Source organism: Drosophila hydei, unplaced genomic scaffold, assembly GCF_003285905.1.
Source record: "Drosophila hydei strain 15085-1641.00,03,60 unplaced genomic scaffold, DhydRS2 tig00000001-arrow-pilon, whole genome shotgun sequence".
NCBI classification, from domain to species: domain Eukaryota; kingdom Metazoa; phylum Arthropoda; class Insecta; order Diptera; family Drosophilidae; genus Drosophila; species Drosophila hydei.
The window spans coordinates 1,280,537-1,297,223 of NW_022045643.1; the positions used below are offsets into that span (position 1 = coordinate 1,280,537).

General features: G+C 41.4%; 4 protein-coding genes across 4 annotated transcripts; 1 reads left to right on the forward strand and 3 right to left on the reverse strand.

Moving 5' to 3' along the window:
* Nucleotides 1–510: 510 nt before the first annotated feature.
* On the reverse strand, nucleotides 511–1,561 carry LOC111594358 (glycine cleavage system H protein, mitochondrial). Its single transcript, XM_023307618.2, has 3 exons — nucleotides 1,238–1,561; nucleotides 845–1,123; nucleotides 511–790 (listed from the first exon to the last, which is right to left on the reverse strand). Exons 1-3 carry the CDS (start codon nucleotides 1,353–1,355, stop codon nucleotides 690–692), a joined length of 498 nt encoding a protein of 165 aa, XP_023163386.2. The 5' UTR covers nucleotides 1,356–1,561; the 3' UTR covers nucleotides 511–689.
* A 344-nt stretch (nucleotides 1,562–1,905) lies between these two features.
* LOC111594357 lies at nucleotides 1,906–5,734 on the reverse strand. The gene is made up of 5 exons (XM_023307616.2): nucleotides 5,313–5,734; nucleotides 4,679–4,967; nucleotides 3,599–3,930; nucleotides 2,554–2,633; nucleotides 1,906–2,493 (listed from the first exon to the last, which is right to left on the reverse strand). The coding sequence occupies exons 1-5, from the start codon at nucleotides 5,391–5,393 to the stop codon at nucleotides 2,172–2,174; spliced, it is 1,104 nt and encodes a 367-aa protein (XP_023163384.1). The 5' UTR covers nucleotides 5,394–5,734; the 3' UTR covers nucleotides 1,906–2,171.
* A 720-nt stretch (nucleotides 5,735–6,454) lies between these two features.
* Nucleotides 6,455–10,375, forward strand: LOC111594375. The gene is made up of 3 exons (XM_030224331.1): nucleotides 6,455–7,368; nucleotides 7,426–9,829; nucleotides 9,896–10,375. The coding sequence occupies exons 1-2, from the start codon at nucleotides 6,777–6,779 to the stop codon at nucleotides 9,768–9,770; spliced, it is 2,937 nt and encodes a 978-aa protein (XP_030080191.1). The 5' UTR covers nucleotides 6,455–6,776; the 3' UTR covers nucleotides 9,771–9,829; nucleotides 9,896–10,375.
* A 3,021-nt stretch (nucleotides 10,376–13,396) lies between these two features.
* LOC111594377 (pupal cuticle protein Edg-78E) lies at nucleotides 13,397–14,592 on the reverse strand. Its single transcript, XM_023307641.2, has 3 exons — nucleotides 14,580–14,592; nucleotides 13,948–14,005; nucleotides 13,397–13,888 (listed from the first exon to the last, which is right to left on the reverse strand). The coding sequence occupies exons 2-3, from the start codon at nucleotides 13,984–13,986 to the stop codon at nucleotides 13,532–13,534; spliced, it is 396 nt and encodes a 131-aa protein (XP_023163409.2). The 5' UTR covers nucleotides 13,987–14,005; nucleotides 14,580–14,592; the 3' UTR covers nucleotides 13,397–13,531.
* Nucleotides 14,593–16,687: the final 2,095 nt, after the last annotated feature.

A 16,687-nucleotide genomic window follows, 5' to 3' on the forward strand; every position in this document is an offset into this window, starting at 1 on the left:
CCGAGAGCTTTTGCCCGGTGAGCTTTTAGCGCGCGTACGAGAACCTTTCTCGCGCCGTCAAGTTCAAACTATGCGAGCTTATCAGCATCTGTGTTTGTGGGCTGACACTGGCAGACGCTCGACCTGCCCATCAGTTGCTTATCACCTCATCACGGAACGTACGTACATTTCCACGCTTGGCTCAAGGGTGTGCTTACTTTCAGTCCTTATCTAGAGCGACGTCTGCCGCCGTACGTAATCAGGTGATAATCGCAGCCTCAGCAACAGATTCCGTTACATGTTGCGTGCAGCGGCTATTTCCGCTGTGAGCCAACGCCACGCTGCTTGGCAATGATCTAACATTGAGTGGAATTTGAGTGGTTTGATAAGAGCTCACTCACACGCTAAGAGCGCACTCTCGCTTGATCGCTCGCTCTCAGCTCGACTGTCTTATCAGTCGCAGCCGTTGTGATTCCATGGGGGAGCAGCGATATTGAGGAGCCACCCGTAGGTCACTGTGATTGCGATTGCGATTGTGATTGTTTCAAGTGTAATATTTGGCTTTTAAGTTTATTCTTAGAGCATAACGAAATCCAATGGATATTTGTGTATTTTTTAACTGTGTGGATGATAAGAGTTTTGAGTTGGAGGCGAATTGTCAATGAGTTTACAGCAAATGTTTTAATGAAAGCAATTATCTCATAACTGACTTAATGATCTTCGCTGTTGGCAAGAAAAACCTTGTACTGCTCCTCAGTCATAAGTTTCTTTAGTTCCGTGGCATCTTCGATCTCTACCTTGAACAGCCAACCTGCATTTAAAATAAAGTTAGAATTGCTGATTGCAATAGTGATGAACAACTCACCTTTCTCGTAGCAGCTGCTATTGACTAGGGCTGGTGTATTCTCGACTTCGCCATTCTTTTCCGTCACCTTGCCACTGACGGGCGAGTAAACCTCGCTGGCTGCCTTAACGCTCTCGAGTGCTCCGCACTCATCATCCTTCTTAAGCTCGGTGCCCGGTTCGGGCAGCTGTGCAAACACAACGTCGCCAAGTGCTTCCTGTGCGTAGCTGGAGATGCCCACAATGGCTTTCTTGTCATCTACCATCTCGACCCATTCGTGTTTGTCTGTGAAGCGTCGCTCTGTGCGATGGAAAAGATATTAATACCTTATACATTTTCAGCTGACTTCGCACCAATGGTTCTCAAACCGTTGTTGTGTTTGCCTCGTTTGATTGCATAAATGTATGGGTTTACCTTTGTCGAGAATGCAGCTGACATGGAAACTGCGCCACTGTGATGCTGGAAGAGGCATGGCACGCACCTGGCGAGCCATTTGTACACCAACACGAGCGAATTTTGTTATGAAAACCATTTTCGTTGGAGAATATTAAATGCGAGTATATATGTATTTTTTCAACGATTTTCACCGGCACGTTATGTTCCCGAGTACGTTTCAAAATGAAATGAGCAGTATTAAGGCAGAGTACTACGTTTTACGGTCAACAATACGCTTTAAGTCAAAATCTGTCGTCAAATTCGACCGGCTTATCAATATTATGAATTATTTTTGTGAACTTTCGATTGACCTGTGTTCGATAGATATGCTCAAACTGCGTAACGGAAGCGCAATAATGAGCAACGTAAACGCAGGATGCCAATTACTTGACGTACATTTAGTATTTTTAGTACTTTTGCAACCAATCATGTGTTTTCCTTTGTTGGCGCTAAGTTTAAACTTTAAGAAAACATTTAGCTGTTACCGCTAAAATCAAAATAATTATTATATGACGTAGCACATTTGACAATCTAAACAAAATCGTTGCTGGGGTGCATGATTCAATAGAGCGTAAACTTTTAACATTAGTTTGCTCTCTTATCAGCAGTAGAACCAAAATCAAACACATTAAATTATACCGTGTGTGCAAATAAGTATAAATATGTATATTTTGTATATATTGTATTCACAGATAATAGCATATATACATCTATTGTTAGTTGACCGTAAATAAATAGAACATAATACTCTGATAAAACTACAATTGGCGCCAAGTAAATGTTTGTTACTTAATGTTAACTGCTCTACTTCTTGCTGTCTTTAATTGTGTGGCGAGGGCGTTGGCTAGGGTGGGGGCGTTAAATATTTGAGAATTATATGGATTACTTTAGGTAGAATTGCCTTGGCACACATTTAGTACTGATGATGACGTAGTATGCCATTGGGATTGGGGCTGGGCTGTGGCGAATAGTCGGGCATTGGGAAACCAGTAGAGGCCATAACTATTGTCTCTTGTACAGGACCCTGGGAGGACTGTCGTGCGGGTCTGTTGTTCGGGTTGGGCAGCGGATACTGCTGGAAGGCATCGATGCTGCGGAAACGACGATCCATCAGGTTCGCGTCGCGTGACATATGAGCAGCGCGGACAATAGCCTCCTCGTTTACCTCGATGGTCTCCGCCGTGGAGCGAGTCTCCGGCATGAAGGCATCATTGTTATAAGCCTGCACCTCGAGTCTATACGAATGAAAAGTATATTTAAAGAAAGATTTCATTAAAATTTAAAGACAAACTCACTTCTCCTCCTCGTAGGCGCGTATTGGGGGTCTGCTGCTAAGTATGTCGTTGGAGTCCTTGCGTGGCATGAACAGCGTGTCCTGTAAGTAAAAAAAATATTAAAAATTAAAACTTTCACATTTTTATTTTCTTATTCGAAGACAGCAGGAGTTAAACGTATTTATGTAGAGTGCATTTCAACAATAAATATACCCTGCAAGCGATAAGCTCTCTCTATATAAGACAATTAACTTCACCACGCCGCTTAAAAGCTGACAGCTATGAAACTTCCCCTGGGCAACGCCGGCTGCAACACAAATTATACAAGGAGATTTCACAGGACTAGATTGACGCAACTCTAGATCCTGCTCAAGATTATATATACGTTCTGAGCTTTGGCACGCCCACTTCTGCTTGCAGAGCACATTTTAATAATATCAATAATATCCTACTTTCAGTGTGAAAATATATATGAAAAATAATTACGAGAGCGTGCGCTGGGCTGCTGTCAGAGGCTGTCTGATATGAAACTACAAGCATTTATGTCGTACCCGAAAGATGCAGTCGAAATGAAAGAGCTAGAGTGCTGTAGCTGCCAGCTTTCGAGCTGCTACTGTTGATGTTATTAGAGAGAGAGAGAGAGAGAGAGAGAGAGAGACTGGGAGACTTGAATGATTACAGGGTATATTTGCAGCCGCTGCCAACTGAATTTTGCATAAAATTTAAACGACGACATAAAAATTCCCATTATTTATCAGCGAATGGGTAAGCCAGTTTATCGACTGCTGGACGCTTCCAACTGATAAGCCTCTGCCTACGTACATTCTCCGCACTTCCCGTGTGTACACAGAGCTCTAACTATAGACGTGTCGTAGGCGCACGGCGTAGTCATCGAAAGTATCACAATTTAATTTGTCGCTTACATACCACACACAAGAGACTCGCATGTCTACTTAGCTCATTGATCTTAGTAGTTAGTGGGGCGAGCTGACAACGGGACTTGGCTTGATTTATTGCAGCCCAATTACATGAGCCACGAGCTGTCAAGTCAGATGATGTCACTTACCGAACCATCCTTATCTTGGTTAATTTGCACCGCCCGCGACACCAGATAGATGAGCAAGTGCAGGTTGATCAGCCACATGATGAAGCCCTTGAAGGCGATGATCATCATTGATATGGCTGCCACGCCCCCAGCGACAAGCTGCGCCGCATTGGGATCCACGTAGCCACTGTTCATAGAGTTCGCATTGAAGTCGGATGCCCGCCCATGGAAGCGGCTATAGTCAACGCCAAAGATAACGCCAGCCACCAGATCCATGGCACAGATGACGCCCACGAAGAATGCCCAGCTATAGATCACGCTCAACGTCTGCTTCACATTATCTTTGTTCAAGGCTGCAAAGGGGACGTTGCAGAAAGGAAAATATAATTGAGGAAATCAGTTTCACGCTCATCTATCAAGTGGACAATTAGTACAGTAATTACGTATGAATGATAAAAAGTGCTTGACTCTGACAAGGAGTACATTCCTAACTAGCTGTGTGTGAGTGTGTGTAGTGTGTGTGTGCGTGTGTGTGTTTGTTGTTATACCTAATCAGGAACTTGAGGAAAACCCTCATCGTTTATTACACAACACAAATATTAAATACAAGTAAAAAGACAAGCAAACGAAACGTTCCAATATACCCTGTACACATTAAGCTGACTAAGGGGCATGCTGCACGCGTATTACAATGTAGATCATAAGTTGTGTGTGGAACAAGTCTGAGCTGAACTCGAGCTCGAACTGCTTGATCCAAGGAACATCTTTCTGCCTGTTGCTTGCTGTTAGGAAAAGGGGTATCTGCTAGTCAATCACCATAAATTGGAGCACACATTTGTTAGTTACGGGGCTTTTGATTTTATCTTTGGGCTAAGCTGCTTGAATATAAAAATGTTATTGAAATGACGTTAGATAGTGATAAAAGTAACTTTAACTTTATTGAAAGGCCGCGCCACGTGAGTCACCCAAACTAATGAAATTGCAATTTCCGTCAGCGTAATCAATGCCAAAAGATGAAGAGATATAAATATTATATATTATTATATATATATATATATATATATATATATATATATATATTGGGGAGGTGGCGCGACTCACCTGTCAGGAGCAGCAGCGATACAATGAACCAGCAGACCGCGAGTCCAAGGTAAACGCAGTCCCAGATGAGCAGCTGTGTGGGATCGAAGACGGTATCAACGCTATTGATCATGGTGCGATTGTAGCTCTGATAGGCATCCAACGACATCTTGCAGCTGCCGTGGAAGTAGACGTCGAAGAAGATGAACTTCACGAAGTTGCCATAGTTCATTTTGTTGCCGATGTAAATGTTGCAGGTATACGCAATGATTGCCGTTATCGTCAGACCGATCCATATGACAGCTTGCACCTGTAATGAGCAGGTGACAGAGATGGAGAGAGGAAGGTGGTTAGCAGTTGCGAGTGGGTGGGCGGGGGGCAGCTTGTTTGTTGACACACGTCAATGGGCGCATTATGTAGCTTTTTTGTGCAGTCAAGTGAATCAGTTTTCGATAGCGACTGCGATTGATTACGCGCAGCTGATCGGCGGAAAAAATATGTGTTGCCTGCTCTTCAGTTCAGGTACATTCCCCAAAAATGAAACTGTAACTGTAACTGGAACTGTGCCACAGCTGGCCAATAGATGTCGCTCTTATCGAACGCTCGAATGAGGTCAGGCTAAGATAAAGTAGTTCAAGTTGCAACAGTTACTCACCAGGCCGAGGGCACCTGCCCAGTTGGCCCAGGTCTTGAGGGAATCAAAGTTCCTAATGCCCAATGCTGGACGCCCGTACATTTTGACTGACTACCTATATCAGACGTCCACACAACAATTACTCCCACAATCGACGATTGCGAGGTGCTTTAAACAACTAAATCAACCGGACGCGTTGAATGGAAATCGCAGCGGGTCCGTAACATGGGCTAATTAAGTTTAGCGATTTTCAATTTGTTTTTGCGACTCGTTTAATTTTCGATAACACTTTGAATACTACGGCAGCAATAACAACAACAATAACAACAGCCACAAACTGGCCAATAAAAAATTGTCTGAGCACACTTTTATTTTCAAATGTTCGACTTTACACGCTGAAATGCGTTCGCTTTTCGTATCGTTTGGCAACTGAAAATGCGTCTTTTTGGCCACGGGCACTGCTACCAATTATATATATATATATATATGTATACCATTATTATTATTATCGGTGAACGGAGGTTGCTGATAACGCTTGCTTCAATATTGCCAAACGTGGAGTCTCTTGCCCCTGTCTCCCTCATTTGCCACCCCCATAAACCGTTCTTTGGACGTGCAGAATCGTGTGGAACATATATAACAAATCGCTGTGGAATCTTATCATCCCATTAGGAATGTTCAAAGTTGTAAAGATATATCAGCTATAAATTCTAGAGTGCAGCATAACCTACACAGCAAAATTTGAATAGCGCGCGCATTTGGCGACACCTAGAGTTAGTTTGCAGTACTAGGCGGAACAAACTAATGCACTGACGTGTCGTACGAACTGCAATGCGTTACTGATAAACGTGCATAATTTCCTAAAACATACAATTAACACTTAAACATGCATTTTATGTTTGCGGTAAATATTTCACTTGCATTTTAACAAAAGTCTACATTTGTTACACACTCAAACAATATGTAAATAAGTTTTATAATATTGCATGATGTTTGGCACACGTCAATTGATGTTTGATTTGCGTGTCGAAACGTGTATGTCTACCTAAACGGCCGCCATTTCCGCATCGTGTAAAAGAGACAGCTGACTATCGCATTGGCAGCTAACCCGCCATATGCGTGTGCTGAAACGAGACAACTATATTACGCGCCGTAGCTCAGAAGTATTTAACCCTAAATAATACAGCACTCTCGATAGACTTTAGTACAGTCGAAGTGACGCCGCGGCATACAAACTTTAATGAAAACCTAAACAAATTGTTGTCCGCTTGCCGAACAACAAAAACGACAGGAAAAAAGATTATAAAAATAAAACAAAGTGCCGATTGTCAATTGCTTCAAACTGTGCTCGACTCAAAATAAATGTGGTAGTGAATGCAGGCGGTTTTAAAGAGAAAAAAATTTTAAAAGAGATACTAGAATAATAGCCAGCGAGATCCACATAGAAACACACAAAAACAGACACATTGCACACACTCGTATATAATGAACAATCAACTCAACCCGGCCACCTACCGCAAATTCAATAATTTGCTCAGCAGCGGCGCAGTCACCGTCACCGGTCCCGGTCAGCCACGCATATTGAAGACGACGCGTCTGGCGACGCCCGCATCGAACGTCGCAGCGCAGCAGCAGCAAAGCATGATGGACTCGGATGCAGCTGCACGTTGTTACATCTGTGACGAGCCACTGTTGGCCAGTCAGACTCAGACATCGCTAACTGATATGTGCACCACGCACACCTCCACCAAATTTCCGAATAAGCTGGCCCAGCTGGTGGGTGAGGGCTTCTTGGTGATTGTGTGCAATGAGGATTTCGTTTGTTCGCGCTGCACTAATCTGGTCAACTACTTTGATCGCTTGGAGAATGACGTAGAGCGTGTAAAGTCGAATCTTTTAAACTTGCTTAATAAAAAGTATGGCATCAACGAGGACAGTGGCGGCAGTCATGCAGACGCCGCTAGTCCTCCGCTCAAGATGCAAAAGCTAGCCGGGGGCGTAGGCAATCGCTCTATGGAGGAGTCTGGAGGCGGGGAAGTGTTGCGCACACGTAAACTTGTGCAGCAGACGACGCCAGGTGAGCACTGGTAGCTGGCCAAATATTTGTCAGCCTTATTAACTTTCTCCCTTTCAGTCTCGCAGCAGCTGAAGCTGGCCACAGGTTCACAAGGCACTGTAGGTGGCACACAGACTGCAGTACAGCGTAAGGCAACAAAGATTTACAAGTGCACCTCGTGCGATTACAAGACCTCGGACATGCGTCTGTTTAACACTCACTACGAGACCTGCAAACAGCAGACGTTCCAGTGCAAGACCTGCCGCAAGATCTTCCCACATTTTGGTGCCATGAAGCAGCACATGGTCCGGGATCATAATACGGCCATGGACAACACGTGCGCGATGTGCCACATCAATTTCGTTAACGAGGCCAGCCTGCGCAAGCACATGGAAACCAATCATGCTACAAATGTGCTGGTCACTAGCACCACAACCATACCAGCAGCTGCAGCACCTGTTACAGCGGCAGCTGCTGCTGCTGCAGCAGCAGCTGGCGTCACTGAATCCATTGGCGCATCCGGCTCAGCTCTGTACACATGTAATCACTGTCAGTTCAAGTCGACCGACAAGGGCGTCTTTGATGAACACATGCGCAAACATGTCAGCGGCAAGCCGAAGCCCTTCAAGTGTCGTCTCTGTTCGCAGCGCTTCGAAACGCGTGAGGCGGCCACCATTCATGCCAAGCAGCATCAGACGAACTACTTCAAGTGTGGTCAGTGCGCCATGACGTTCCCCAAGCGTGAGCTGCTGGTCAAGCATGTTGAGCTGCATCAGGCTGAGAAGCTGAATGCTGCAAGCGGTGGCAGCCAGAACTTGAACACACAAAAGCTGCTGCAGGAGACGATTGATGAGGCGCTCAGCGATAGCGTGCCGGCTCAGGCAGGCGCCACTGTTGTGGCCAACGCTGCTGAGGCTGAGAATAACATACGTTTCTTCTCATGCAGCATCTGCTCGCTGACCTTCATCCAGGAGACGTACTACAATCACCACATGGAGACGCATAGGCGCGATAAGAAGGGCTCAGCTGCTGGCGGTGGCGGTACCACAGCCCTCAACTCGGCAGCCACAGCGCTGCTCAGCGATGAGCCTGGAGATGCGGGCGCTGGCGCCAAGGAGGAACTCAACGAGCAGAATGCCGAGGCGGATATTGAGAGTCTGTTCGAGAAATTGCATTCGGATAAGAACGATAGCGAGAAGACCGGCAAGAATGAAATGGTCATCACCTCGCAGGAGGGCAGCGGTGGCATCACCTTCAACATAACCATACCACAAGTGGATGCCAGCGGCGAGCAGGCAGAGAAGCATTCGCCAAACTCGCAGGCACCCGTTTCGGTGAGCATTGACATGCCTGTGCTTGACCAAGCCGAGGAAGACGAGTCACAATCCCAAAGCAGCAACGACAACAAAGCAGCCGAAGCCAGAGATGGCGGCAAGTCGAATGCAGCGCCTGTTTCGATGCCCAGCCTAGACGATGATAATGAGGCAGCGGCAGCCAATGCAGCGGACACAACTGACGGCAATACGGCCAGCAGTGGCAAGGCGAACGAGAAGGTCGGTGTCAAGGCAGACCAATCAGCAGCTAAAGACAAGTCCAAGGAGGCCGAACAATCTGGCGACGCGGAGGGCGACGCAGAGAAGCGCGAAGCCAATGAAACACCAACGGCCGAGCAAGCAGCTGATTCGGAGGCAGCGGCCAACGAAGCTGCCGAGGCTGAGGCAGCTGCCACAGCTGAAGGCGAGGCAGCTGAAGGATCCGCAGGCGAACAACAGGTGGCCATGGAGTTGGATGAGGCCATGCAGGCTCAGGTCGATGGCGGCCAGATTAAGTTCATTGTCAATGAGAACGGACACTTGCTGCAGCTGGACAACCACATACTAACCGATGCCGATGGCAATCAGATCATAGTACAAGATCCAGAGCAAATCCAGCAATTGCTGCAAAGCGTGGGCGTCCTACAATCGGGTGAAGGTCTCGAGGGCGAAACTTTGCAAATGATGACCGACGGAAGTGGCCAGATGGTGCTCGTCCATGGCGACAACAATGAGCAGCAGCTGATCGACGCCTCGCTCCTTAATTCCGAGGGCCAAATAATAATACAGCAAGGACAGGATGGTGAGGAGGGACCGCATGTCATCAGCGAGGATGGCACACGCATACCAGTCTCCGTCTCTTACAATGAGGAAGGCCAGCCCGTTATCCAGGTGCAACAGCAGGTGCTGGAGGCAGCGCAAGCGGGCGCCGATGAAAAGGAAGCCGCAGCTGCAGGCCAGGAGGAGGCTGCCGAGGAGGCGCAAACAAGCGAAACGGTGACAGTGACCACCGCAGCTGCTGCGGTTACCACCAGCACAGCCAGTAGTAGCACCGGTGGCACCGCTGGCTTCTTTGCGCTGGAAGAGTTCGCCGAGACGAAAACGGACTAGGATTGGCTCTAGGAGCGGGGCCGTCAACACTACACAATTCTGGCATGCGATGAGGACTGGTAAATGGACCCCATTAATCAACTGAAATTTGTTTAATATTAATGGGAATTTCTCTTCTTTTGTAGGTTTTAACAGATATAGACCAAAACAGTTGCTAAATCGAGCTCTGACAGAACTCTCGGCACAGTACCCCAAATATACAGACTCCCACACAACACTCACATCCGCATTTTAAATACGCATCCTCACACATACACACACACTTACACGTTTATACATACATTTAGCTTATGTATTAACACTCCAGTTGACAACATCAACAACAACAACAACATCTGTAATCAAGATCGAATCACTTCACAATTGCTGCCGAAGCTCATTTTTATTGGCCCTGGCAACTGGAATTGGCAATTGTTTTTTTGCTGGAATTCGCAGAGAACGTTTTAGGCTTAGTTTTAGCATAGGCAACAACAACAACAACAACAACAAAATACAAAACAAACTATAAAATGTAAAAAAAAACAACAAAAAAAGAAACAGTTCATAGATGATTACAACAGAAGCTTGAATTATTATAATAAATATACAAAACAAAACAAAAACAATTATAAAACATAAACACTAAATAAAAAAGAAAGAAAACAACAACAAAAGTTGTCTCAAAGTAGTTCATAATGGCAAGAGCTATGCACGAGCTAAAGCTAAGCTGAGCTCGCTGTTAGATTGATTCACAAATGATAAACACACGAGCACACAAAGATACATATATATATATATATATATATATATATATATATACGTGTATTGTATGGCAAATGTAAAGATATCCGATTGTGTATGAGAAAACGGCAAAGCAGAGTGTTTTATATATTTTTGCATTTCGCTTTAAGTGCTTGGAATTCAATTTGCATGTAGATGCAGATAAAGCATTTGCAAAGCCATATAAATATATAATTTTTATTATTCATATATAGATGAAGATAGATCCCGATAAGCTTGAAAACAATTCTCACAAATTGCAGCGTGCATTGAACCCAACTTGGCTTGACTTGATTAGGTTTCAGATATGCATAACTAGCTATGATACAATCTTTTCTTTAAATGCAAATAATCGAAAGTTATTTTTGTTAATGTTTGTAAATTTAAAGCCGTTGGATGTCTTTGTTTTCGGTGTTGATAATGTCGTAGTTGACATTGAAACTTTATTTTCAGTTGCTTTGACCGCTCTTTAGGTCATTTTAATTGGGTAATAAATCTTCAGATTGTTGGCACTAAAGTTTGAATCTCAAATCATGGCTTGACTTGTGCGCAGTTTGATACCCTACCTAGATGTTGGAGAGGGCTAACTAGGTTGATAGAACTAAGCTGATAAAAGACTAAAAGCAGAGCTCAGTAGCTCATTTTTCTTCAACTTCAGTTCTCTTGTTCTCTTGATCAGCAGGGCAAGCAGTGTCTAAGGTAGTCTATATTATCTAGTAATTTGAAATTTAAATCATTCTATATTAAACATTATATTCATAAAAATTATATTTTAGTCATACAATCTTATAATTGTGTAAGCTTAGTTTAAAAATTAGTTCGAAACGTTTGTCTTTTTTTAATTGAAATTCTTTTTTATTTTATATTAGTTTTATTTACTACTCTTTGAGTCTGTACAAATGTCATTGAGATGCATTCACACTCTGATTTATATTCCAACTTAAGGCGAAGACAGGATACATCTAAATACATTCAAGCCGTTGTTCGGCGTCCAATTAGCTTAACAATTTTTCAGTTGCTGAACCAGATCAGAGAGGCAAAAGCCAAAAGCATGCATCTTGAATTGCAAGAAGACGAGGATATTGAGTTGGAGGATAGTGACGATGAGGAGCTACAGACCGAGGACGACGAGGACGACGAGGACGACGAAGACGTCGAGAATGACGAGGACGAACAAGTTGAAATGGTGAGCATTTCCACTCAGACAGACGGCCCCATGGTCCAGCTTTGGATACGAGAGCTGGTCTATTCCCTGCTACTTGGGGTGCTATCTAAAGTGATTTGCCAGTGCACATGGAGCAAGTATATAAAGGGGTCTTATTGGCGTTTCTCACTCTACCTGTTGCTGATCTTTTTTGCAATTCTCTTAAACTTCCATGTGGTGCGCAGCATACGTGAGAAGTGGAATGGCATAACGGAAACTTAGTTCGATTCAAATAGAAAAAATAAAAAGAGACAACTCTAAAAACTTAACCTGCAAGACTCAGCTATGATGATATTTATTTTCGAAAGAGTAAAACTGAAAAACATATCACGAGGTATCAGCTAGTTAGCTATATCCGACGAGAATTAAGTTTGATATACACAGTATAAAATAGAGGTATCACCTAGTCAGGCATTCCTCACTAGAACACCAGTCTAGTAGACAGTCTGAGAGCTATCTTCACATCATTTATTTTCTTTACAAACGTGTTGAACTATCAAAGTTATCCACAGCCAGAATTCATGAATAATGAATGAATAATTTCGGAAAGTTTTGTTTTTTTTTTTTGTAAACGAATTCACGTAATGCTTCATCTCTGTTTAGTTCGAACTACGTTTTGATTTACGTTGAGCTATTTGGTCAAGCAGAATCTTCATTTGGACCATTCACCGAGCTGATTAAATACATTCCAGTCAAGGACGTGGCCTAAGTGGGATTACACAGTTGCAACAGTAGTTTCTGTTGTTGGTCGGCTTGAGATGAAAAGCTCGATTTGATGGTTGTCTTCGGTTTACATTTATTTATTACATAATCTCTAGCTCCAAGAGTCGGTCAACATCATGCAACGGCCTCAATTAGTCCAAATCGCCATGCAAATGAGTGCCATCAATATTTTCTGTTTCTGCTTTTGGTGTTACGATTCGAAAGTCGTTCTAAAGGTGGTTCGAATTGCCATTTGCAAAGCTTTAAATATGTCAGATATTTATCGAATTTATGATAAATGGATGCTATTAATTGAAGCTTTCAATGCGCACATGAATCAACTGCCAAATGAATCAATTTAATTGAAATTTGTTGAGACTTTTGAACTAAATAGAAATCTTCATAAAGCTTGAAATATATTTGCTGTATATTAACTCATATATATGAAACAATATTTCGTTATTATATCTTGCATTCTTTAAACTTTGTTTTTGTTATTGCTTCGCTAAATGTTTAAACAAATTTGACTGTCTGCAGCTGCTGCTACGCAACAGGTTTTCATTCCCCATAACCATAAAGCTGTCACAAAGGTGTGTGAGGCTTACTTTTTATATATTAAGAATATTTCATTTAATTTAGAGTACATACATAATAATATATCCATACATAGTACGAGTTTTGTCCAAGTATTAAAATTAAATAAATAAACATATAATTACGCCATATTTGAAAGTCGCGCATGCCTCATTGCAGCAGTTTCACTTTCAATTCATTTGAATACAACTCAGAAGAGGGTTGGTCTCTGATAGAATCAATAAAGAATTTCATTTAGCTATCAACTATGTTTATTTTTTGGAATTCTATATATATATATATATATATATATATATATATATATTATGTGTGCAATTTGAAGCGAAATTCACCATTTGCATTCGATAGCAATAAACATAAATCTCATCTCAATTACGTCTTTGCTACATATAATTCCATAATATTAATAATAATAATAATGTATTTGTATGACAGTCGCTCGATTTATCTAGATATACAAAAATGTATGTGTATATAATATATACATATATAGTCAGGATCACTACCAACGTCTCGATTTCTGCTCATCTACCGATGGATGCGAGCGTAGATACTCCAGCTGTCGATCCAAATGCTTTATGGCATGATCTCCACTCGGGTGATAGCCATTTTCATCAGCCACATAGGTAAAGGTTATGGGCAATCCTTCCTTGGATATATACTGGACCACGCCCACTGATCCATGCTCATTCCCGGCCCCCTTAGTGGTGATGCCATTGGAGGTTTGGTATTCGAATTGGTAGTTTCCCTTCGCATCTGGTGGCTGATAGTTATAGTAGATTGTATGGGGCGTTGCTGGGCGTGCGGTGGCAAATAACAGTGAATAGGAGAAGAGGAAGAGCAGCTGCATCAGCCGAGACTGTGGCAGGAATTTTGTTGAGCAGAGTTCAAAACACCAAATGAAAACAACTCACAAACCTTGACAAACAGGCGACGGCTTTGATAACTGGAATGCATCTCTGGGCGCGACAAATAACTGTAAATATATATAGATATATATATGTATATGCGAACGTTGATCTGTTTGTGATCTGAACAGCGAGTGCGTTGCGAGATCCGTGTGATACGAAAGTTAATTTGGAACTGGGATACAAACAATTGGCAAATGTTCAAAGAAGCTTACGCTTCATTTGAATTTAAGCAAAATTCTCTGAGCTCTCAGCTTTACCGGAACTTCAGCATTCTGTTCTAACTCAGTATCAGCAGCTCTATAAAATGATCGCGTAACAGTGCAACAAGCCACGACGAACTGCGTATATACTTTTAGATCGGGTAGACGGCATTCTTCTGCTATATGAGTTGGATAGGATTTCTAAGGATTTGAACTTGAGACATGGAATTTTAACTTGAAAAGCAAATGTCTAAAATGTATCTAAATGTATAACTAAAGTATTTAATAGATCATGATAAAGTAGTTTCAGAGCAGTATATAGCTTAATACTCTCATAAATAAAAATTCAAATTCAAACTCAATTTCTTGTCTTTATCTTATCTTCATCTTCTTTTATCTTTCAATATGGTTATCTACCTGTGATAACTATCTACCTTACTCTAAATATATGGATAAATACCGTCTGCAACAGAAAGATTTTATCAAGTCTCGTTTTAGACTCATAGACGCCCCGTTCATATAGACAGATGCATATTTATGATGACAACACCATCAAATATTTGCATTTACAGCTGGGTAGTACTTAAGATCGTTGGCATAGCTGACAATCATATGCAGATCTGCCTAAAATATTAGTGACCGATGAAACATCTGTAGGTGTGTCGTACAGTGGTGCAAACCTGTTTGGAAAGTGTCGCAATTATATATAATATAATTATAAATGATCTTGAGAATATATATTTAATTTAAAAGGCATGTAATTAGCCAGAAGGCTATAAAAAAATTAGGGTATAAACGCGCTAATTTGACAAGAAAATATAGAAAGATAACTGGTCCATCAGAGTTGAACGTAATTCGACTTGAGGCTTCATAAAATAATGCAATTAAAGAACATGCAAGTTAAATGCTAAAGGTAGATTTTTATTTATTTGCTACTGCTATTTCTTATGCTCGACTTCTGCGGCATTTGATTAATGATTAACACGAATATCTTCGATATGGACTAATGAACCAAAATTATGACCGAAGTGATCCGAATCGAAAATAATTGTCAAATTCAATAAACTGTAAACAGGTTTCGGAGCGGCACACACTTTGAACTGTTGCACCTCACAGAGCTGGCATCGCACTGTGCAGCTATCTCAAGGTATCTCGACCTAGACCTTGCACGACTTGACCACACCCAGCCGAAGCAACTAAAAAGAGATAGAGAAATCAAACTATTCCATATGCATAACAGTTCCCACTCAACTTTGCCGCGTCGCTCAAGGCGTTAAAAATCAATCAGCGCATCAATCCATTAATTATTATACGAAGAGATCTGCGACATTTGTTATTGATATTAAAGACATGAAATTGAGTTGTAGAGTTATACAACGTGATATCATATTGGAATGAAATGACATAAAATGAAATGAAATGAAACTGTATGCTTAATGCTGTAGGTTGTCATCTATCATCTATCATCTATCATCTATCATCTATCATCTATCATCTATCATCTATCATCTATCATCTATCATCTATCATCTATCATCTATCATCTATCATCTATCATCTATCATCTATCATCATCATCTATCATCTATCATCTATCGTCTATCATCTATCATCTATCATCTATCATCTATCATCTATCATCTATCATCATCATCTATCATCTATCATCTATCGTCTATCATCTATCATCTATCATCTATCATCTATCATCTATCATCTATCATCTATCATCTATCATCTATCATCTATCATCTATCATCTATCATCTATCATCTATCATCTATCATCTATCATCTATCATCTATCATCTATCATCTATCATCTATCATCTATCATCTATCATCTATCATCTATCATCTATCATCTATCATCTATCATCTATCATCTATCATCTATCATCTATCATCTATCATCTATCATCTATCATCTATCATCTATCATCTATCATCTATCATCTATCATCTATCATCTATCATCTATCATCTATCATCTATCATCTATCATCTATCATCTATCATCATCATCTATCATCTCTATCATCTATCTTCTATCATCTATCATCTATCATCTATCATCTATCATCTATCATCTATCATCTATCATCTATCATCTATCATCTATCATCTATCATCTATCATCTATCATCTATCATCTATCATCTATCATCTATCATCTATCATCTATCATCTATCATCTATCATCTATCATCTATCATCTATCATCTATCATCTATCATCTATCATCTATCATCTATCATCTATCATCTATCATCTATCTATCATCTATCATCTATCATCTATCATCTATCATCTATCATCTATCATCTATCATCTATCATCTATCATCTATCATCTATCATCTATCATCTATCATCTATCATCTATCATCTATCATCTATCATCTATCATCTATCATCTATCATCTATCTATCATCTATCATCTATCATCTATCATCTATCATCTATCATCTATCATCTATCATCTATCATCTATCATCTATCATCTATCATCTATCATCTATCATCTATCATCTATCATCTATCATCT